The following is a 24,912-nucleotide window of genomic DNA, read 5'->3' as shown; positions in this document are numbered from 1 at the left end:
TTTCGATCAATCTAATAGAATCTATAAGGACGGAGAAATAAACATTTTGTTAATTACTTTGGTATAAACGCACCTTCACTGATTCTACAAAATAGACTCTATCTGAAATTTTTGAATCCTATATTATGCTTCAGAGATAAAAAAAATCCACTGAAAAAGAACATATCATTGGAATCTTCATGACTGCAGCTTTCTTACTTGAGAGTACAATATAATAAATTATTGAATACAATATAATAAATAATAAATTGTGATTGATTGTATACATAAAATGTATCCGCATTTCTAAGTATTGATGTCACGATCATAAGAACTTCTTTAAGAAAAAAGCCCTTATCTTGAAAAAGTGTTGAATCACCAAAGTGGATACAATCTCATCAATAATTCAAAATAAAAATATGTTATTGATGTATTCTGTAAAGAAGAATTCTTCAAACATATTCTATACTATTTCTATACATCATTTCTATACTATTCTTACCCTTCCAGATATTATTGGTTAGCAATGGTGATTGTTGTGAGAAAATCGAACGCCAACATCAAAGGCAAACTGCAGTCTGTAAGAATTATTCGCCTGTTGCGTAGGAATAAGGTACGCAATGGCATCGTCAATAAGATTCAAAACGAGTTGAAAGAGCAGATAAAAGAAAGCTTTCTGTCGACAGTTCTTGAGGAGTTCTGCCGCAATTGTTCACTGCATGGATTGGCACATATCACAAGGATGGACAGACGGCCGTATGAAAGGTCAGTCATCAAAATATATTCATGAAGCCCTGTGACAAAAATATTAAATCTAAATGAGTTCACTTCTGTGTTAAATTCATTTGAATACTGAAATCATTCATTGACTTTGAGGGTTAAGTGTAAGAGAGAGCCGACTGCACCCTAACTTCGCCCTCCTGGGTCAAAAATAAACGTAGTCATTCTATTCTATTTACAAAAGTCAATGACTACCAACATTAGTCATTTTCTATCAACATTAAATAGTCAATGATTGTCAATGATGACAATAATCATTCATTGACTATTTCATATTATATGAGGTAAAATTAACATAAAATTCTTCATTTTGCATATAACCAATCTATAGACTCTAGATTCTAGAGGATACATATTATATTCCCCTAACAGTAATAATAATCAATGGTTGAAGAATTATCTATTATTCATTAAAATTGAAATTGAATTAATCTATTAAAAATTGGAATTGACTATTTCAAGGCATACTCAATATTAGTACACATTCCCTTGGATCTCTTCACTACAGACTACTTAGTTTCACCTCATACTGTCACCAAAAATTCTACCATTAAACTGAATTTTCTATTCTATGATAGAATGGCCTTATTCGATCGCCATGCACTGGGATTGGCATGTATCCGAAATGTTGTTGACTACTCAAGCAGAACTGCGAGATCAAAAATATTTTTTGAAGGTAACAATGAGCTTCATGAAACAAGTACTACTCCACTAGTGTAGCTACATCACTTACATAATTTGATTGATAAATGCCCGATTGCAAAGTCGCTGTATAAAGTCACCCATAGCTAACAGAGCCATTAGCTAACAACTCGCCCATAAATAGTTGTTCATTGCAGAGTTGTTTGCCAGACCCCTGTTAGCTATTGCTCTGATAAGGTACACACATTTGGTGAAAATAGAAAAGTCTCTATAGCCATACACATACAGAAATTGAAGGATGCATTTTTTTAAAAAGCGAGAAGTGTGCCTGATAATATAGGCTGCCAAAACTGGGGTTGGGTCCAAGAATAGAATGAAAGAGTAGCCTCTAGAACTTTCAAGTAACCAACAGATAAGATGGCAAAAACCTTTGCCATTCTTATCCATAATCAATGGAAATTTCAAGGCAAGAGCTTGACAAAATTAAATGGAATGTGAGATGCAAAACTACTTTCAAATGAAAACATTTTTTTCTCGACATAACGTGTTGCATAGTAGGGAATAATGTGTGTTAGAAGTTGGAAAGCACCTATGTTGGGTGCTCTTCGCCTCTTTGCGCCAAGTTAACAAAAAGCAATAAATAAGAGCGTCGGAGAGTATTTGGCAATATAAGTTAACCTCGCTCCACGCCGTGAGTTCGCGACTTTCCTTTGAAGCTAGCGACTTCCCTCTTGCAGAGTGTATGTAACTCATGTATGCATGCTGCTTTCTAATATTGCTCCCGCTCAACACACTCTCATTCACATTATGAAAGGAGCGGAGAAGTCTTAGTAAAAATGACATGGAAAATGGAGAGGAGAAGAAATAGATTCCTTGAAAGATGGTAGAAATTAATAAGGAAGAGAATGAAGGATTTTAGTGGGAGTGTGAGGAATGACTTCCTCATTCCTCATATACTTCTGGTTTGATAACTGAGATAGAATGAATTTTTAAGAGGTATTCTCTGTATGCCAGAAAATGAAACGAGATATATGTGTTATCAAATTATTGTAAATGGGAGAAGCTTGAAATCATAATATCCTCATATACTTCTGGCTTGAAACCTGGGATAGAATGAATTTGTAAGAGGTATTCTCTGTATTCCAAAAAAAGAAAAAAGATGATATCCATTAAAAAGAAACAAAACATGATATCCATCATCAAACAATTATTTTCAAAATCTATCTCAAAGCTCTATCATTTTTGTATCAAAAAAGCAATATTGGATCCATTTGTGGACGAAGGGTGAATTCGAAATAGGTTGGAATAAAAGAGAGTAGATTTTCTTAAACTATTATGATATCATTTTTTAGAGAGAAGTATACAAGTAGGAAATACGTGAATAATCCAACAAAGAGTTTCGAATCAACGAAAAATTTGACTCGAATTCTAGCTGGCCTTATTGAAACACATTATAATAAATGCAAAAATTCACGGATCAAACGGATTCAATAGTCAAACCAACTTTGGAGAATGCGATCCTAGCCCTAAGGACCAATAATAAATTCATCTGTGATTATATGAAGTTTATCATAAAGCGTCTCATTCCGAGTTTAAACAAACATGTAATCTATCTCTGTTTAAACCGAAGAGGTGCCTTGTCTATGTACAGAGTTTGTTTTATAGTTTTTACATGATAATTTTCTATTGTATCTCTTTGGTTGACAGATGAACGGATACAACAAAACATTACAACTGAATTGTGGAAGGTACTCTGGTATAGCCCTCATTACCCTGGTATGATTGATAAAAAGGAATTCACCCATTTTAAAATTCTATATCTTCATCTTATCTCAGTTTTTGATATAATGATTATCATTTATCATTCAAATTTTGATACAGAATTCTATGGTTGCTGTTGACCGTGTTTGCAACAATTGGTACCTGTCGGTTCTCCTATGACATTTGGCGCAAATACCAATACAAAGATACGGCGACTGTGGTCGAAACCACTCAGTATGAATATGCGAACGTGGCATTCCCATCAGTGACCATCTGTGACGTCAGCAGAGTCGATTGGAAAAGAGTAACTGCACTAAAACCAAGGTAGATTAGAAATTCAATGTCAATGATCCAACACTAAAACCAAGAAACAGGCTGGGTGGATGAGCAATTCGATGTCAATAGTCTCTTACTAATGGAATCCGTAAATTCATGAACCAGATTTGTAAAAACTATTAACAAGCTATTAAAAAATTGAATTGAATAGGTACCTTTATGACTTATCATTGAAGGATGGTTGAAATCAGATAGTGAAAAATTTATGGAGAATATTCAAAAAATACTGTGTAATATTTATTCTTGTAAAAAACAAAATACCATGGGAATGAGAGGGTAATCACAAATTATTGACAATCACAAATCATAATTATAATTAATCCAACAACATACTGAATTTGAATCTGTCATCCCAAGCTCTTGCTTAACTATTAAGTTTTAACATAACTATAATATATTGTACTCAGTTCTAACCACCTAGCAAATAATCTCAGCTAATTTGAATAATATTCTAGTTACTACATTTTTATTTGTGAGTATAAGTCACACACAAATAAATTATGTTTGAACTCTTACATCCATAAGATGTGTGGAAGCTACTATTTTTCTCAATATTCCTCTGAAATTGTTGTCAATTTTTTATGGTTATCGGACTAAAAATGCTCATTAAATTAGTCAACAAACTGTTAAAAAATAAGAGAGTGGAAATTTATCACTAATGGTGAGAAAAATTCATTTGGGAGAGAATATATTTTCCAATTGATTGGTTGGACTGACTGAACTTATTGAATAGAACTGTTAACCGTAGATAATCGTAGTTTTGTAGTATTTCTATTTTAGAAGGAAATAATTGAATGTATAGTACATAATACTACATTCATAATACTACATTCACAATAATACATTTCATCTGCAGAGTTTTTTATAGGGGTCACATGTGAATATTTCATCGTCCAATGTCTGGAGTTTCTGTAAGAATGACCTTTCTCAATGTATTTAAGGTTACACTGCAATCAAACACTACTCTCACTATTCGTGACAGTACCGTATTCCTTTTTTCTATAAGAATAATCATATTTTCCAGTGATATTCCTCTTCCAAGTGGCGAAAAAGCTTCTATGGTAGGTCTGAAAATACTTTTGGAAGCATTGGCAGATATGACTTTCGGAGATTTCGATGTAATGGACGGAGTTCGCAAAATGTCAAAGAAGAACTTCAATGAAATAAGGAATGTCAACTTATCGGATATTCTATTGAAGGTATTAGATTACTTTGCATCCAGAGTCAAATGCATTTATCATTTCTATCGAATAAGGTTCAATAAAATGTGATGAGTTAATTTCTAATTTATAAAGATTTTCCTTCAAAGATTGATAATAATGTAACAACCGAAGCCGGTATCTCGATTCTCAATACATCTGTGGTTTGACAATTTCTAGTCTTCCTATTCAATTTTAATGATTTACGAATGAGGAATCAGTCAACTGTCTACTTTATACTATAAATTAACAGTCATCATGTCATTTTGCAGCTAGTTAGTGTCAATTTCCTCCAAGTTGGAGTTCATACAATGGATCACGAAATAACAGATGCAACAATTCGAAATTACCAATGAACTCAAATATCTCTCATTTTTCCTCTATCTTGTATGATGATGCGGGGAATCAATCAAAAAGCTTAGGTTATCAAAATTTGGAAGTGAAACAGTATTGGGCTATAAGCCTTTATTCCTTCCTCAATCATTCATAATACGTTGAGAATGATTGTGTATCAATGAATGCATAGATTAATTAAATTCAAAACGATTGGGGCTAAACCAAGATGGTTGGGTATTTTATACAACTGATATCTTGTATGAATAAAAACTTTGCATTCATCAGTCGAACCAGTAGTATTTCAAACTAACTAGCAGTATTGCAATATTGGTTATTGTATTGCTCATATAGGTCACTTAGCGTGGGCTATTTTGATTACGCCATGAGGAAACTCTGTATTGCACTCATTAACTTAAACAAACTTCATTACCTCCATCAATGACGATAATAATCAAGTTGATTTCATTCATCAAATAGGGGAGATTCAATAACGCTCATTGTTTCCTGACTATAATAGCATTCCAATTACTGGAAACCTGCGGCTGCTTTGCAGTTGCCACGATTTACATAGAGATTGGCGTTTACACCTTGTTAGAAACTTGGCACTCTGTACCTGACATAATCGATTACCAACTTCAACCCAACTGATGTGGGTCAAGTTCGTTCATGGGTTGACGAAATTTTCGGAAAACTTCTTCTTGAATCTTGAGAAAGTTTAGAAAATTGTCAAGTTTTTCTACAAATCTCTCCATCTTCTATAGCATATTATTTATCGACTATGTTCGCTGGAAGATTAGAAATTCCATTATTAATCCTTCATGTTGTGAAATGTAAACCCAAGTTTATAATTTGATTGAGTACTTGAACATCAGTAATTTTAATCAATCAGAGGAAGAGTGCAGTGACTGAAAAGTCTGAAAAGTGCGGTGTAGACTGACAATTGGAAAAGCTTGAAATATGATTTGGACTGTTATTTCCAGGTAATGAGGCCATGCACAGAAGTTTTTCTGTATAAATGCTGGTGGCGTAACCAAGAATTCAACTGTTGTGAAGTATTCGAGGTGCAAAAGTCTGAATTTGGATTCTGTCATTCATTCAACTCTGATGTATCTGAATATTCACTGAAGTGAGTAGACATTTTATAACTATCCATTTTCAAATGCAAGTGTCATTTCCCAACTGGGAAATGGTTGAATATTGGTTACGTATTTTTTTAATCTCTGGGATTTGTAATAAAAGGTTATATGTTTAATCTCGACTCTTGAAATTAATGATTTCATCTTATCATTTCAATTCTGATTCATTCTATAAAAAGTGGAATTCATAATGATTTTTATATTTACAACACTGTCATGATCAGAACTATTAGGACGACCCAACAACTGAATTTGTAGATTATGAATAGAGAATTTGTAGATTAGATTGTATATTATGAATCCAACCAAAAGTAAATCACATTCACCTATTGGACGAAATTGTGTATTGGATTTGACATTTCCAAGCAAGATTTTCCAACCGCAAGATCAAGGGTAAGAAGTTCTCACGCCTAGGTAGCAAAACTCCCGAGACGATTTGGGAGTCAATCTTGTGACTAAGTATCAAGGGAGGAGGGACTCAAGGTTTGTGCTGTCAACTGTCAAGGGTTCCTCGACTATCAAGTTGACTAGTTCTACTAAATCCCTTCAGCTACTCAAAGAGCTTGCCTTGCTTTGGCCAACTTGCTCGTAAAGCTTTAGTTTTTTCAATAGCCGACTGGATATTCTAATGTTATTCCTGCTCACGCAGTTTGAAGTTTGAAATTGAAACTCAAAGTTCCTATTGTTAAGATCAAATCCTGGAGTATTATCTCACATTTATAGACTACTTATACTCTGTACTCTTGATTATTCATCCCGAACTAGTTTTCACCCCAAAAATAAGGACGAGAATGACGAATAATGATTGTAGTGCAAGTAAAATAGCACTAGAAAATATTTTCGCCAATATAAAAAACACACGATTCGACATGGGCCTTAGTTCAGAATTATCTTTCAAAGTTGTTTTCTCATCATTCAACAAACCTTTGCAATTAGCACATCGAAATCGTAGCATGAGCAGTGTAGGAAAAATGTAAGTATCCATTAGAATTTCTTGTACAGTTAGTTTTTAGCATCCAATCGGAAAATCCTAAACTACCAGCCCACTTCACAAATTATAAAAAATGAATTCTAGAGCAGTGGCATAGCGAAAGGGAAGGGTTCCGGGTCAAAACACCTCCACCCCTCCATGAGCCCGAAAAAGAGGCTCAAAAACCAAGATAGCATCATCAAATTTCTCTAGATAATGTCTATAGGGGACCCAAAATCGGATCAGGGGACACCACATTTCAAAATGGTGGCTACGTTACTGTTATGGAGTTACTATGGAATACTATTATAGTATAATGTGCCGGATTGTGGATGATATATATACTATAGAAGAAAAAATCTTTAACTAACCTAGTCTAGTAGATAAAACCTGGTGAATTCACTTTCAACATTTATAGTCTTACAAGTACCCTTTTTATTTTTCTGTATGACACGACCGGTTTGGGTATTCATACCATTATCAAGTGTCCAAACTATGGATTGGTACACTTTTCACTGTCTAGTGATTCATTAGTAATCATGAAAGAAAACTATCAAGTAGTTCTAAGGGAGAAATTGAACATTTAAATATTTAGGTACAGTTGGAACTATGGTTTGGATGACGATCAGCCGTATTGGGTGCAGCCGGAGGCATCGGTGCCTGATAACAGTGACCTCTACAAGAACCTCACTTTCGACTCGGAGGAGGAGAAGGATGATGGTGAGGAGGGAGAGAGCACTGATCACGTGACTAAGGAGTTGCGACCGCGCCGGACGGCGGGAGCCGGGCCCTGGACGGGACTCAGGGTCACTATCAAAGTGCCCACCAGGGCGGAACTGCCACCCAGCATTGTCACTCAGCCTGGAATACTGGTAGGCGATTTTTATCAGTCTTGACTTTTTATTTGTTCTACAATAAATTACTGAGTGACAAAAAAATGATTTCATCAAATGAATAAGACTAATAAGGTAGTGTGAAAAATCTATATTATATATAAAAGCGAAATGGCACTAACTCACTGACTGACTGACTGACTGACTCAGTCACTCGCAGAACTAAAAATCTACCGAACCAAACACGTTCAAATTTGGTAGGTATGTTCAGTTGGCCCTTTAGAGGCGCACTAAGAACGGATTTGGAGAAATTTCCAATGATACGCCCAAAATTTGCGTTTTTCCAGCGTTTTCTCAGCTTTATCGAGAACAAATGAACAGAAATTGTTCAAATTTAGTACAGAAGCTCAGCTGGGGTGTAATAATGTCGTGTTAGATAGAAGGAATTTGAAATAACGCCAAAAGTACGCCCAAAATCTGCGTTTTTCCAGCGTTTATTTGCGCTTTCTCAGCTTTATCCAGAACAAATGAACAGAAAATGTTCAAATTTACTACAGAAGCTCAGCTGGGGTGTAATGATGTGGTGTTAGATAGAAGGAATTTGAAATAATGCCAAAGATATGCCCAAAATCAACGGTTTTTTGCGTTTTCTCAGTTCTTTCATCATGTAATAGACAGAAAATATTTAAATTTGCTACAGAGGTTCAGCTAGGGTCTGAAAATTGTGTAATGAGTTGACTATAATATATCTTTAAAGATACGCGCAAAATTAGCGTTTTTCTCAGTTTTTTTGCGTTTTCTCAGTACTTTCTGATGGAATAAAGCATGCTTAAATAAAAAATGCAAGCGAGCGAAGCGAGCCCGCTGATCTCATTTTTGGACGATCCAGTCGGGGGTCCAGGGGGCGGAGCCCCCTTTCTAGACGGATATGGCGAGTGAAGCGAGTCTGACGGCTAATATATTATAAGCGAATAAAAATATTGTTACTCAATATTGATCTCACCACAATATAATTTCCCAACCACTAACAGGTAGAACATTTCCTTCACAAAATAAATTTGAATAGTAGTACCACAAAACTCAATAACCAATTAAAACTCAACACAACATATAAATAAAAAATAATCTTCTATTCCTATTTTATGTTTGTCTATGATAAGGATCATTATAGTCTCTCATTAATAAAATTAATCTTAGAAAATATAATAGGAACTCTGGAGCTTATGGATATTATGAATGTAATCTACAACATTATTGTTAGGATTGCTTTTATAATAGGCAACCGCACGAAAATAGTCCGATGGAAATTGTAAATTTGAGTGCAACGTTGCCAACTAAAGTTAGGCGCACACAGATCGTCATCGGACGGACGGCACATATCGGTCGATTAGATTTGATGCATTGTTTTCAATTGCAGTGCGCATACCTATCCGCATCATCATTTAATCCTGATTAACTTCACGTGAACCAAATCAGAGAAGACCATTTCAAAAATCTGGTGTGGAGCACTCACACAACTTTCCTTGCCGTTATGAAAATTGATCATTGACGCTAGTGTTCCCGCGCATCTCAAGTCTACTATTCAAATATTTGAGCCAGCTGGTGACAGGGCAATAACGCTGGAGACACACATGAGGTCTGCTATCTCTTCATAGTGAATGATTTGATAGAATCAACATTAATTTGCAATTGAATAATCACATTTTCTTGAATTTAAAGCTTATTTTCAATTTTAGGTGAAAATGTTACTGAACATTAATTGTAGAGGTTTTCATGCTCAATCTAATCCACTTGATTTTCTTTGTTTCAATTGTATCTGAAGCCTGATAATTGGGAATCTATCTGCATTGATGGGGCGGAGCTCCTGAAATTTTTACAGATATGGGACTTGTAGCAGTTGATAGAGCTTATCGATGACTATTTTAGGTATGAATTTGATCAAAATCGTTGGAGCCGTTTCCGAGAAAATCACGAAAAACCCTGTTTTTGACAACATTTTCGCCATTTTAGCAGCCATCTTGAATTCCATTTGATCGAAATTGTTCGTGTCGGATCCTTATAGTGAAAGGACCTTAAGTTCCAAATTTCAAGTCATTTCGTTAATTGGGAGATGAGATATCGTGTACACAGACGCACATACACTCATACACACACACACACAACACACACACACACACACACACACACACACCACACACACACACACCACACACACACACACACACACACACACACACCCATACAGACCAATACCCAAAAACCAGTTTATTGGACTCAGGGGACCTTGAAACGTATAGAAATTTAGAAATTGTGGTACCTTAATTTTTTTCGGAAAGCAATACTTTCCTTACCTATGGTAATAGGGCAAGGAGAGTAAAAAGATGGATCTACTGGAATTAATCAGGATTGAGAGTAACCCAGCTTTTTGCAACCGACACTAAGTACCTGATTGAATGATTACAAAAGTTCAACAGCTGAGTCATAATTTTGACACAGCCCTACACACATGAACTCGCTCGCTCACTTCCATCACCAACAGACGACGAAATAATTATTATCAGCTGTTTTTCCAAGGATGAATAATAATTATCTTTTTAATGTCCTTCAGCGAGTTTTCCCAGGGATGAGACCTAGTGCAGTCGAATCTTCATATTATAAACCTACTATATTCTGAATTTCGTGGGAATCTGTAGAGCCGTTCTCGAGATCCGGTGAAATACAAAGTGAAATCTGCCTAATCTGAGATCCTGACCCTGTCGTGAACGACGAAGGCATTTACGCACAAACGAAACCCCAGCTTAAGAGTTGATCAACGTTATTCAATTCTAATTACAAATGAGAATTTGGTTAACTTTTTAATAATGCACTAGACGAATTGGCAACGCCTATGAATCCGGTGGGGGGTGAGGACGTACTCAGCTATTCCAATTTATATCACACTATTTTCGTGTAGTTAACTATAGTAAAAAGATTGTGTTCTAATATTATGGCAGTATTGTAGCATCAATTTTCTATCATCAATCTGCAACTTCCTCGTCTTCAGCTCCAATATTGAATAGGAAGCCCTTCATGAAGGACGTCTACTGCAAAGTTTCATTTCTCTTAATGTACTTTATTTTCGCCCTCATATTTCGACATGGATAATTAAAAAGCGCACAAAAGAGACTGTCGACGTCGTCAAAAAATGACATAATGAGATGAACTCTTTGCATTACACTCCATTACTCCTCATACAGTCATTTTCGCCAGAAACAAAATTACTGTCTTCAAGCTTTTGGGAGCGTCAGAAGGTTTTTCCTTCTACATATTCTAATTTTAATACGGTTGAAAAAGGGATGAGAAATAGTACTATAGTGAAGTCCACGTTATAATGGTGGAGAAAGAAAGGAGAGCAACGTTGCCGATCCGCAGTCTTGTCAATGCCTTCTATGAAGCGTAACTGATATCGCTTTATTGCAGTTACATTAACTGTTCATTCTCGTTTAAAATAAATCAATTATATTACTTTCCTTGCCCTATTACCATAGGTGAGGAAAGTATTGCTTTCCAAAAAAAATTAAGGTACCACAATTTCTAAATTTCTATACGTTTCAAGGTCCCCTGAGTCCAAAAAAGTGGTTTTTGGGTATTGGTCTGTGTGGGTGTGTGTGTGTGTGTGTGTGTGTGTGTGTGTGTGTGTGTGTGTGTGTGTGTGTATGAGTGTATGTGCGTCTGTGTACACGATATCTCATCTCCCAATTAACGGAATGACTTGAAATTTGGAACTTAAGGTCCTTACACTATAAGGATCCGACACGAACAATTTCGATCAAATGCAATTCAAGATGGCGGCTAAAATGGCGTAAATGTTGTCAAAAACAGGGTTTTTAGCGATTTTCTCGAGAACGGCTCCAACGATTTTGATCAAATTTATATCTAAAATAGTCATTGATGAGCTCTATCAACTACCACGAGTCCCATATCTGTGAAAATTTCAGGAGCTCCGGCCCATCTATGCAAATTTTGATTTTAGATTCCCAATTATCAGGTTTCAGATACAATTTAAACGAAACAATTTGAGTGGAAAAGATTGAGCATGAAAATCTCTACAATTAATGCTCAGTAACATTCTCACCTAAAATTGAAAATAAGCTCGAAATTCGATAAAATGTGATCATCCAATTGCAAACTGTTGGCAACTGTTGATTCTATTAAATGATTCACTATGAAGAGATAGCAGACCTAGTATGTATCTAGCGTTATTGTCCTGTCACCAGCTGGCTCAGATCTTTGTTTATAAGTAGACTTGAGATGCGCGTGAAAACTAGCGTCAGGTGATCAATTCTCATAACGGCAAGGAAAGTTGTGTGAGTGCGCACACCAGATTTTTTATCAAGTAGTAAGAAATTATATTTTTCAATGATTTCATAATGAATTTTCACAATCAATATAAAATATCTTGTTAATTAATTATATTTCTACATTGTTAAAAAACGATCTGGCAACAGAGCAAAGCGAGAGAGAGATAGCGCTATCCGCTTTGTTGAATGATTGACAAGGATAGCAATACAAATTGCTAATCAAACACAGCCATTATAACGTGGACCTCACTATAGAAAAATGTAGGCTACTGGAAAAAATTACGAGGAGCTGAATTACCGGTTAGCTGGTACAGAAGAATGATTAGCTGGTTTCTCTATTTGAACAAATAGGTAATAAAAATCCCAATTTCATGAAGATTTACCATCACTATCTTTCATAACAATGAATAAGTATAATATTAGTAAGCCCCACGGGCCGAGGAACTCGCTCATGAACTATTGTACTGATTTAGAAATCTGAAACTTGTAATAATTATATTATCACGTGAATCAATAGAGCTTCATATCTTACTCTATATTGGTGATGTGTATGGTGGATTGGTCCATTCTTGGAAAATGATACTCAATAATATCCTTCCCGTTAACATACTATCCTTAAAGAGAGAGAGTTTACGTGTTGAAAAGAGTGTATGTGAAAAAGAGAACGGGATTGATATAAAAACGGACGAATGGCAGCCAGCCACGCCTACAAGCTCATCATACTCTCTTCTGATTGGTGTACTGGAACGCCTTCTGGTGTAGCATTCAATTATTTTCTCGACTGAGAAAGTTTCACATTATAATTTTCAAATGCCGCATATATTCCACCAGCTGTTGTTTTGAAATCTCTGGTTGGAATCAATTTACAATATATCATATTTAATGAGTCGTGTATGATTTTTCTGTCTATCTATTGCATACACAATACATAATATAAGAGCCATTCATATTCTTATATTGATAGCCTATCCTTTTCTTGTTTCCTATCATTGAAAAAGGACAAAGCAGTCGGTAAATTTTGTTTGTTCAACAAACTTGATCTGTTCGAAGAGCACAAAAGGTTCGAAGAATATGATTGTGTTTGAAGCTGATCGATCAAAGCATCAAGTGCCGGTTTTCATATCGTCGCCCCAAAACAAACTACTTCCAAGCCTTTCTTTGGCCTCGGCTCCCAACCTGGAGATGCTTGATGTGAAAGGCTTTCTCATACTTTTTGATAAATAAGAATTTTGTAATTATCAAGTTTAGTGAATCAAGCCTCAAGAATCTATAAATTCTCGCTTCCCAACCTGAAGAAGCTTGATGTGAGAGCTTTTTTAGATAAACTGTAATTTTCCGATTTCTCCTTGCATAGTTTGTAGCATGGACAGAGTAGTGGAGTGCTACCATGTGCTCCTATTGTTATAATTATATTGAAATAGCATTAATCATAGAGCCCCGTGCTGCAATTTTTGCTATCGAGTCCAGTGAATAGTTGAACAATGACACTGCAGGTGATGGTGGGAAACCCGCAGGCCTTCCCGAGTGGAGGCAGCATGATGGTGACGTCTGGCACATTTGCAGGCATCTCGGTGTGGGGCGACGCCATCTACACCACGAAGAGGGTGCGCACCATCCCCCCCTCACTGCGCAAGTGCCTCTACTCGGATGAGGGCCACAGCCTCGCCAACCACCGCTACCTCAGCAAGAACTGCCAGCAGGACTGCTGGCAACGCTACACCGTGCGGTTCTGCAACTGCTCTCCCGATTTCCTGTTTGTGTCCAAAGGTAATATTATGTCCGAGGGTGAAGTTCATGTCTGAAGGTATAAGTGAAAGGTTTATGATGAAGGTTCATGTATAAATAGCCTCTCTGTGGCTATTCAGATTCAGAAGAGAAAAAATATTAATCAGAATAGAAACTCAATGGTAATTTATTATTTATTCATTTACATGGATGGAGACAACAGGGTTCCCCTTATATGTCTCCTTGAATACATTGTTTGTCAAACCTCAGTACTAAGGTTTTATAAGAACTGGAATACAATATCATTTTGCAGAAATCAGGTTGATTAGATGTAATTATAACTCATCTGATATCAAAGTCAACAAAAACAAAAAGCACTGCAGAATGTGACCTTATTTGATGAGTTATATCATGGAGTAGAAATCATATCCTTCTTCTGGTTCCTTCTTCTGTGGTTATATGCCTTATGATAATATGGTAGGGTTTCGAATCAATATTATATATATACTACCAAATTTGGGCCTGATTTTTAGGATAATTGTTCAATCTAATCGACCATTGAATCAATATTGAATCTAAAGGTTTATCAAATTCAATAAGTGTCCTTAAAAACCGGACTTGAGACTCCAAAATTATCTCATATTCACGAGTAACTTATTATCTTTTGATCGGTATGGCATAATTTTACAAGATTTATTTTTTGTGCTTAGCCTATACAATACAGAAAATATAAAATTGTTAAGTACAGAACTTGGAGCTGTAGCGGTTTCCTGTAGGTGGCACCCAATATACGAAAAAATAAATTATGGTTTCAGAATATATAGTTCCTATTGAGCTGTGAATCATAAATTGTCAAAATCTAATAGACTGAAATGTCAAACGACGAACTATGTAGCTGAAAAGTAACATGACTTTCCTTGGAAAAATGTCTTCTTCTTTTCATGATATTGTGATTCTCGTATTTTCCTTGCAGTCTCATAAAAAGTTCGTAGATCATCATCAATATTAAAAGAATATCACAATTTTCTACTATATTTATTACAGTGAGAGGGAAGAGGGTGAAAGATGAGCACATGATTTAGAATCAAACTAATAAAAATAGAGGAAGACTGCGAAGAGGAATAAGAGTAATAATAGAGTGTACAGGAGAAGAAAGACATTTCAGAGCCAAACTAGTGGCTGTAATTCCAGTCTCACTGCTGGTCTTATTGGACATGTAGCGGGTGCAATGCGAATTTCAATCTGAGCTGAGCCTCCATTCTGGAGGTTTAACGGCTCGTAAAATGGGTTAGGTGTATAGGTGTTGGTGTTACTCCCATTCTTTAGCAGACTCATAAAACCCGGCGGCTATTTCCATTTTATTCACCAATATGATGGGGAAGCGAGTACCTGAAATCTCTACAGGTTTTTTCGATCAGCACATAACTTCTCGTAACCACGTAAATATAAAGCAAAAATAGGCTGAAAATGTTTTGCATTGGATAGGGATGGGCATGCATTTTATTGCCTCAATCAATTCTCAGAGCCCCCAAAATGTTTTTTTGATACTTTTACTAATTGAACTTTTTCGCTAAATTTGAAATTCTCTCTTCCAGGAAACTCATTGTAGGTTGAACTCATCTTGCAGATTATAACCAATATGATTAGTGTATTTAATCAAATGATAAATCTGATGCAGCTCTGCTAACTAAAGCGTAGTTTACATTAAAGGGTAGCTTAACTTCAAGTAGCAAGCGTCCAACCCCAACGAAGTAATTCCTCACCGAAGTAACAGCTTCGCAGAATGTTACTTGTCAAGTACTATGATTTTTTTCATTCTCTCACCTTATATAATGAAGTCATGAGTGCAAAAGCAATTTGAGGAATTGATATCAATGATACTCTACTCTAGAAGAAAGTGAAAAATTACTCAGAGTTATCTTATTTATTCTCATTTCAAAAGGAATTCAAATTTGCCATTTCAAAACGTTCAACAATCTATTATGTTAACATTAATTAATAATTCAGATATATTATGCAACTTTTTGTGATTGATTATCATTTTATTTGTGGAGATAATTTGAAAATACGGTACGATGGTAATGTGTTTGTGTATACCTATACTTATTGTGTAGAGTATTTCATTCGATCATCTTGAATATTTGAGATGTTGATGTGAAGGAGAATTGCAACAGATTTGCTCCATTGGGTCATTCATTTTAGAAGACAGTGATTTGTTATTGCAGATCATGCCGAATATCCACCATGCAAGGTTGAAGGACTGCTTTGCCTGAGTTTATATAATGGTAAGTGTTTACTTTGATTCTTACTTATTTGAGGGAATTATATGAATGGTTCATGCATTATGTAACTCAACACTTAGCGAGAATACAAATATAAACTCAGTTGAATAAGCGAGTATCAACAATTCATAAAATGATTGTTCAGTTGCCAGAACAGTAGTCTACTTCCAATATGCTTCCTTCTCAACAGAAACTAGCTCTACAAGCCGAAAATCCATGAAGTCAATCCCATCCAAAAAAATTGAACTGACAGAACCTGGAACACTGGTGCTCATACAGTCTGGGATTCAATAGATTTTTGAATTTGGAGGTTCTGGCATGCTGTATTCGATTTCACCTAACAAGACTTAGAATGCGATGAACCTATATTTCTCTTAGATCCATGGTCAATATGCGTGTTATTGTTGAGGCGCTTTCCAGAAGTGGAAAATTGTCAAAATGTGTAAAAAACTCTCAGGCTCGCTTGTAGAAAACTGGTTGACAATCTCTCGAGAAATAGCTTCCATTCACCATTCACTCAGTCAATGTTGTAAGCTTGTTTGCTCAAGTTCCGCTTGTTAACGAGACGGTTTAGATCAGAATAATTGGTCTCGTTCCCATGAGAATTTCTTCCATTTTTTGAGAATATTCCCACTTCTAAGAACGCTGCAACAAAACCACACAATTCCCAGCAGAAGAATGATCCATAGCTACTGAAAAAAGTCTTAGAATGTACATTCATATCCTCCATAAACCTCGGTTCAGTGACTCCCTGGTGGAACCAATTTGGAACCAAGTGGTATTCTTTTTTTATTCATTCAAATAATTGTTCGGGAGTCAAAGACTCCATCTTGTCAAAGAGAACATTTCTGGTATATATTGTGTATGTTTGAAAGCTATCGAAGCAACAAAAACTTGGAAACAGATTATGAATCAATATAAATATCGGGGCACCGTTATTTATATATTATAAACTATTGATAAACAGTTCACAATTCTTTAAAATTACTGGGGAAGGACTAACAGGCACAGCCCAAAATGTTTCTTCCCCGAATTTTGATTTATACACTATAAATAGTCCAGAAAGTAGGTTATGTACCATACAATTGAATTCAGGTTCAATTTTCTGTCCAAACATTTAAAAACAAAAAAGTCCTAATTTAGATTATTTACAAACCAAATTGAATAAAAAAATAACACTCACTAATCACTTAAAACTATCAAATAATGAATAACTTTGAAAATTATGATATACTCTAGTTTAGAATGATTATCATGTCATGTCAACAAATCAGATTATTTTGATCAAGTCGATTAAAATTTCTAGATAATATTTCTTGCTGATTGATTACACAGCTGGAAATAATTCTGTCTCTCTCCCACACACGCATCTTCTGTTTCAACAGACGACGAAATTATCATCTGTTTTTCCAAGGATGAATAATTGTTGTCCTTTTCATGTCCTTCAGCGAGTTTCCCCAGGGATGAGACCTAGTGCAATCGAACTTTTATATCATAAACCTACTATGTTCCAAATTTCGTGAAAATCGTTAGAGCAGTTTTCGAGATCCGTTGAACATAAATAACAAGATAACCAGATATAAAAATATAAACAGATCTACAGAAATTGCTCGCGTAATATGATAGGATTAAGAAAAAGTGAAGTGACAAGGCATTGAAATACTAGGCAGTTTGTATATTATTACATCAAATTTACGTCCATTCACAGATTTATTCAACTACGAGGTTCCAGAGACAACACAGAAACATTTCTACAACCACATTCAACAGGGAATGAGCTGTAATTGCTTTGCCGATTGTGTTTCCCAGCAATACCTCACCGAAGTTACTACTTCACAAAATGTGTAAGTCTTCACAATGAATAAATGAGACACAGATGTTATCAATACCATTTTAATTTTGTTTTAACAAAAGGACCATTTAAACAAAATTAAAGTGGAATTTGTAAGATGCTGGCTCTAATTGATCACAAAAATTAGTGCATCCTAAGTTCGTCCCCAACCCCCAAGACAAAACAAAGTAATTCTGAATTGTGAATTGTGAATTAGGCTATATGTGGAAAAATCATTCATGGACTCGCATCAATGAAAAAATCGCTGAACACCAGGAGAAAGTACTTCTATATGTCGCGTAGCCTACTGACTAATTAAAAATGCATCAAAGTAATGTTGTTCAGTACATTACTGGAGCGCTTTTAGTAGAATCCACCATAATTTTATGTTGAAATATTCACATTTTGATTGGAAAAACGAATTTCTCGATAAATTTATGAAAACGTATGAGCTACTCTTTTAAAACAATTTTTATGATTACGTGTTTCATCTCGGCGAAAATAGATTGATCAGTTGGAACATTTTGAGTGGAAAAACGAATTTCTCGATAAATTTATGAGCTGCTCTTCTAAAACAATTTTCATTATTACGTGTTTCATCTCGGCGAAAATAGATTGATCAGAGAGTTGGCTTGGTCTGCTATCACAGAGCATCTCCAGTAATGGATTCGATTCCATTCTGTCTGTCATCTATCGTCTCAACGTTCAAGTTGTACACAATAGAAATACTCACTAAATATGAATATAACTATTTTTCTATGAGTACAAAAATACATAAATTGAATCTCGCCTCAACTGGATTGTATTTCAACAACATAACTTTGGTGTCACCATATCCATGATATAATTTGTCTAGCATGTTATACAAGTTACATACAAAAAAATGAATGATCTGCTCAAATGTTTTCTTATTCAGATTATAACTCAAATCACCTCAAGAAAATCACTTGTTTCTGGGTATACTCAAATGTACCCAATAAACAATATATACCCATCTATATGTACCAAATGTACCCTTATATATATACAACTAGCCGTCAGGCTCGCTTCGCTCGCCATATCCGTCTAGCTAGGTGGCTCCGCCCCCTGGACCCCCGACTGGATCGTCCATAAATAAGATCAGCAGGCTCGCTTCGCTCGCCTGCATTATTCATTTGGGCATTTTTATCATATGTTAGGACAATCCAGTCTGGACCCCATACTAAATGGCTGGCTAAACGGATATGGCGAGCGAAGCGAGCCTGACTGATAGTAATATAATATTCCCAGGATTGAAGTAGCAGTGCCCAATCAATTTTTCCGCGATAAATGCATTTAAATCTTCTACTTGGTGCCAACCTAACAAAGTCAACTCAACTTAATGCCAACCTGACAAAATTATTAATTTAGTTACCAGTTAACAACTGTTTCGAAGAGGTACTCTATCTAGATTATAGTTCTATAGTAACATATGATATGGAAATTTCAATTATAATTAAGAGATTAGGAGAAGAAGAATATACATGCTAAAAGACGAACTTTAAACCCTTAAAAACAACCCTTAGAGATAAAATATTGCCAAAAGATTTCTTAGTGCGCCTCTAAAGGGCCAACTGAACATACCTACCAAATTTGAACGTTTTTGGTCCGGTAGATTTTTAGTTATGCGAGTGAGTGAGTGAGTGAGTGAGTGAGTGAGTGCCATTTCGCTTTTATATATATATAGATAATATATTTGTATATTATTCTTAATATACGAGTAGACCTCACATCCAATAAAATTTGATTTATTTTATCATAATTTTATACAAATTGTATGAATGGAGTGGAAGTTTTCCACCATATAAAGAGTTGAAAATGCTTGAACCGTGTTTTCAATTAGCATCAGAAGTATCATGCTCTCCAAGTACGATGCGTGAAACTGAAAATGTTTGCCATGAGCAAAAAATAACAAAGTGCACTTCTTTACTTCATATTTCATACAACGTTTTTTCTAGAACGCAAATAATATGCATATTTGTTTCCTGCTGTATCACAAGAACATTTTTAAAAAAAGTGCATTTCTTATTTATCAATAGCTGTGGCCTCTTCTGTAGCATCTGTATAGTTATTCTCTAAGGAAGGTTATATTAATAATGATAATAAAGCCCACTTGGAATACTGCTCAGAAGTATCCCATCAATTATTCATTGTCCAGTTCTGCAGGATTCTGGAAAAATTGGATTCCTCTCATTTTCCGTATCCGAAAGAAAAGTTGCGAGAAAAACCAGCAGTATGCCCTGGGGTTTACTTCATGAAAACAGCGACTGGTGGATATTGTGGAAAGAACCGTTTTCCAAATTGAATACATTATTTGAACTCGGAGTGATGATGTGTGGGACCACTCTCAATAATTACACGTTCAATCAATTCACCAATAAAACAGCAAATGGGAAATCACCGTGGAAGCAAATGTATAAATCTCATGCTAGAGGCTGAATATTTGGACCTTTGTTACATGCTTTTCCCTCTACAACTTTTGACATACATACACATATACAAAACGGTCGAACTCAAACTATTGAATTGGCCTATGCTTCCGAAACATTCTTGAGCACTATTCATAACCATAATACATATTTTAAAACATCCATTCAAACAATATATATTAAATTATTGTTAACTAATTGCGGATAAAATAAATTTCTTCGTGGAGTTTAATTTAAAACATTCTTGTTGAATTTGTAATCTATGTGTAAGTCCATTTCTCTCATTTTTCAACAGAAATTCATCCAATGAAATACAGTTAGACGTACACTTTCGCTCCAGAACATGCATCCTCTACAGGTCAGACGTATTATTCGGCTGGCTTGATCTGATAGGTAAGTAGGTAGTTACACTGTATTGACTGTGTTGTGAGTTGTGAGCATCCCTATCCCTAGTATAATCCGTTTTCCAATCAGCTAATCCCTTTGTCATGATGGTCAGTCATGACGTTAATGATAGCCTTGCCAATATTACTAAACACAAATACTCATCCACCAATTAAATTAATAAATCCCACATAAGGGCTAGTAGACTCATTACAATTCCAGTCTACCGATTCAGGGAAACATTTAGGAAACAGCGCTTAGCGATTTATGAGACTTGAAGCAATTAAAAACACACCCGAAAAAATATTTCGGAAGATTGAATCGCATTTATCTTTAATTATTATTTAACGAAAATCCTAAATAAATGCTGCAAATCACCCCAAAGACTTCTGCTACTGCAGACATTGACAACAGGGTTAACAGCAGATGGAAATTCGATGAGAACTACTATCCAAAAATTATTTGCCAGCCCGGGAATCGAACCCTGTACCTCCCAATTGCCTGTCAGGAATGCTAACCTTACACCAAACTGACAATTAATTCAGACTCCATCTTTAAGCATTTATCTCTCCTCAAATCCAATTTGGGAAGAATGCATTGTCACTTGAAGCGTCTCCAATTTCCTGAAAACTAGTGATTCACACTGTTTCTGTTTGGAGGCTATTTTCTTCCACTGAGCCGCTCACTTCGTTAGTTTCAAGGACTGCTGTATTCATTGTTAGAAGAAAGTGCAGTTTCTCCTTTGAGCGGGGATCGTAGTAGTGGGGGTGGGGTGAGGAGATAGCCTTCTCTTTGAGGGAAGAGCTTTGGTATCTTATCGCCGTCATTGCTTGGGCAAATGGTTGTTGTTGACACGCGGTAACTATGGCAACGGACTGGAGTAATGACTGTCGACAAGTTGTGTGTTGTGGTCGGGACGATGGTGCACTTAGCCTGTCACCATGTTTTATCTACTCGTGATGACAACTCGCTATTCAACTACGTAATAGAGTCGGTGCTGCACCATTACTAACATCGAGCAAGTAAATATATTGCTGTCACCAGCAACAACCTTAATAACCACCTGTGGCTCATCGCCCTCAAAAGTAGGTACTGTTGTGTGGGAGGTGATTCTTTATAAGGAAAGCTTTCGGGATTCTATCCCCTGTTCAACAATAGGTTCTCTCGGAAGATGAGTGAGAGGCTCAAGACAGTTGGGTGAAGAGTTCTTTTGGTGAAAGAGAGCAGATTAAAAATGAACATGGAAGAAAGTAGGATTTTTATGTATAATGATAATGAATAGATGCCTTCAAATCATGAAATGCCTGATTCAAATAATATTCTCACCTTAGCAATCTTATTCAGGTGCAAACCATTAATTCGCTCAAATGATAATGTCTTCTCTCAATAGATATAATTAATAAGATGTCTATGTTATATAAAAGATCAGAATCTTTGTTTGGTGAAGATATTTTCAATTGTTGTAGATTATAGAGAATGACAGTCAGTTAAGTTTTTCAATTTTGAAACTGCTTTGTTATGTGTGACACATTCCGGATTCTTTGTATTTCAATTATTATTAAAATTAGTTAATGCGAAGCAAGACTGAGTCGCAGCTCAAGATTTTTGGCAAATTGTTGTGATAAAGTAGCAGTTGGAGAGGGTCACAAGAAGATTACAGCATTACGATTCAGCAGCATCCGATAACACAAATCAGTAGAGTACTTGACACCAGCAAGGAGCCATGACTTATTCATGAAGTCTTCTACATGAAAGAGATTTAGTATCCAAGTGATTACAGTATCCACGCCTAGTGGATTTGACTCCAGTAATATGGGTAGAAGAATCCAGAAACTGTAGCTGTTGGTAGCTCCTTGGAAAACTAAGGCTGGTCACACACCGATTAGTCACGACAAGACTAGTCATGTTTAGTCACAATACTTCACATTGCTGCTTATGACGCAACTCACACTGATTAGTCATTGCAAATTAGACATGACCAACTAGTGAAGTATTGTGACTAAACGTTACTAGTCTTGTCTTGACTAATCGGTGTGTGACCAGCCTAAGGCTAGGCGCACACCAGTTAGTCAAACAAAACAAGACATGATCAGACACGTTCAGTCACAATACTTCACATAAGTTGCTTATGAAGACATGTCTAATTGAAATGACTAATCAGTGTGAGTTGCGACATAAGCAGCAATGTGAAGTATTGTGACTAAACGTGTCTGATCATGTCTTGTCTTGTCTTGACTAACTGGTGTGCGCCTAGCCTGGTAATGTATGTATATATAGTAATTCATTTCCAGGAATTTGTTTAAACTAATTAAACATTGAATATTGGAATTCAATAAACACACTGTATTTGATAAACACAAAGTTTAATGATACAATCACAAAAATACGTATCGATTCAGAATAATATAATAATTTGAACTCTTTTCTCATCAGTGGTGTAGGGAGTTTAAATTTTTCATAAGCTCCTTTCATTGAGTTTTGATAGAGAGGGGATGGTTAGTGATAGTTTAAATTCTCTAAATTTAAATAATAAAAACTTCAATTTAAACGAACTTTCAAATTCCTCAAGCTAACTTTCATTTCTTCACTGATGCTTTTATTGTTAGAACTTTTCAATAACCTTTTTTGTGATGTTTTGTCTTTTTAGTGAGCATTGGAGGAATCGCTGGATTGTTTTTTGGTGGATCAGTACTGAGTGGTGTAGAAATCCTTTATTTTTCTACGATCAGATTATTTCATATCTACAACGAATGGAAGCTGAACAGAGATTTGAAGGAGCCTGAGACGAAAATACCTCCAAAAAAGTTGGAACAGTTGCCTCCAGTATGCTTTGTTGTCATGAAAAACTACCAGCAAAAGTTGGCTCGTGCGGGATACGATTAGCTACATCTCATGAAATATCATAATAATATACATTTAATAGTCATACATAATAGAATTAATCTGGTATGTTGTATTATAAGAACACCGTACACTATAAGCACAATACCTTATTGAATATAATAAGCCTGCATATGCTTAATATTTGCCAGTATGTATGTGACCATAGACAAACATGCTATCTTTTCTCTATGATATGTGACGTAGTTCCCTAAAAGTAACGCTTGTTTATCAATGTAATTGGTTTATTATTGCTAAGAAAAAATTAAATTGATGAGCTTGTCTTTTGTGATTCTATGGAATTCTTTTCCTAGTAAAACTCACATAAAATATTTGATAATTGCGTGCATGATATTATTCACTGCACATTTCTGGGAAATCTCTATTGTGATAGCATTAATGATCAATTTCAATCATGTTTCTGATTGATTAGTTCCACAACATTTCTCGTCGTTTATGATAAGTTGTTAATTGAAATTCCCCAACAAAAACGTATGTATGATACTTCGCTAAATTGATGATTAAATTAATTGTGTGCTAGAGTATGAATATAATAGAGATTTCTTGGAATCGGAGGCCTGCTCGTATGATAACAAATACGGTGCAATATATTTGTGAAAAAATCAAATTATGTATAAACATTGCAAATCATCTAAATTCCAATAGTATTTTATAGAATATAAAATTTGGTTCGTTTCTAAGATCTGCTAGAGAAGATTGAGTTAGAAAGTTAGTTTTACTTCAGTATTGGCATTGTTGGATAACAACTATATAGGAAATAGCAGGATACTTAATTAGAAATAAATAATTTAAAAAATGGAAAATCCTCATGCTAGTTTGATATTTCCATTGAATAGTATTCATATTATTCATGTTCATTATATTTGAACGAACGTAGCGAGTTCTTCCTGATGAATAGAGCCTCGAGTTTGTAGCTTGTGGGTTTGTATGATCGACGATTAATGTGCCTTGGCCATTATTCACTTATTGGTCCAGGCAATGAATGCTCAATAAAGGTTTATGCCCCGTTTCACCAACCTTGGTCAAGGCA

General features: G+C 35.4%; 1 protein-coding gene across 1 annotated transcript; it reads left to right on the top strand.

Annotated features, from left to right (window-relative positions):
* Positions 1-436: 436 nt before the first annotated feature.
* Positions 437-24,077, top strand: LOC111046423 (sodium channel protein Nach-like). Its single transcript, XM_039444534.1, has 10 exons — positions 437-744; positions 3,283-3,486; positions 4,523-4,697; positions 6,014-6,159; positions 7,735-8,011; positions 13,806-14,079; positions 16,263-16,322; positions 18,028-18,163; positions 20,893-20,990; positions 23,629-24,077. The coding sequence occupies exons 1-10, from the start codon at positions 506-508 to the stop codon at positions 23,862-23,864; spliced, it is 1,845 nt and encodes a 614-aa protein (XP_039300468.1). The 5' UTR covers positions 437-505; the 3' UTR covers positions 23,865-24,077.
* Positions 24,078-24,912: the final 835 nt, after the last annotated feature.

This window comes from Nilaparvata lugens, chromosome 1 (genome assembly GCF_014356525.2).
Source record: "Nilaparvata lugens isolate BPH chromosome 1, ASM1435652v1, whole genome shotgun sequence".
Taxonomy (NCBI): domain Eukaryota; kingdom Metazoa; phylum Arthropoda; class Insecta; order Hemiptera; family Delphacidae; genus Nilaparvata; species Nilaparvata lugens.
The sequence above is the reverse complement of the archived record's forward strand: the minus strand, read 5'-3'. Positions and strand labels throughout refer to the sequence as shown.

Bases quoted from the DNA above. Each gene is read 5' to 3' on its own strand.
- LOC111046423 (XM_039444534.1), top strand. From the start codon at position 506: ATGGTGATTGTTGTGAGAAAATCGAACGCCAACATCAAAGGCAAACTG. The intron at 6,160-7,734 runs GTGAGTAGACAT...TTAAATATTTAG, and splicing joins GTATCTGAATATTCACTGAA to GTACAGTTGGAACTATGGTT. The intron at 20,991-23,628 runs GTAAGTAGGTAG...TTGTCTTTTTAG, and splicing joins CGGCTGGCTTGATCTGATAG to TGAGCATTGGAGGAATCGCT.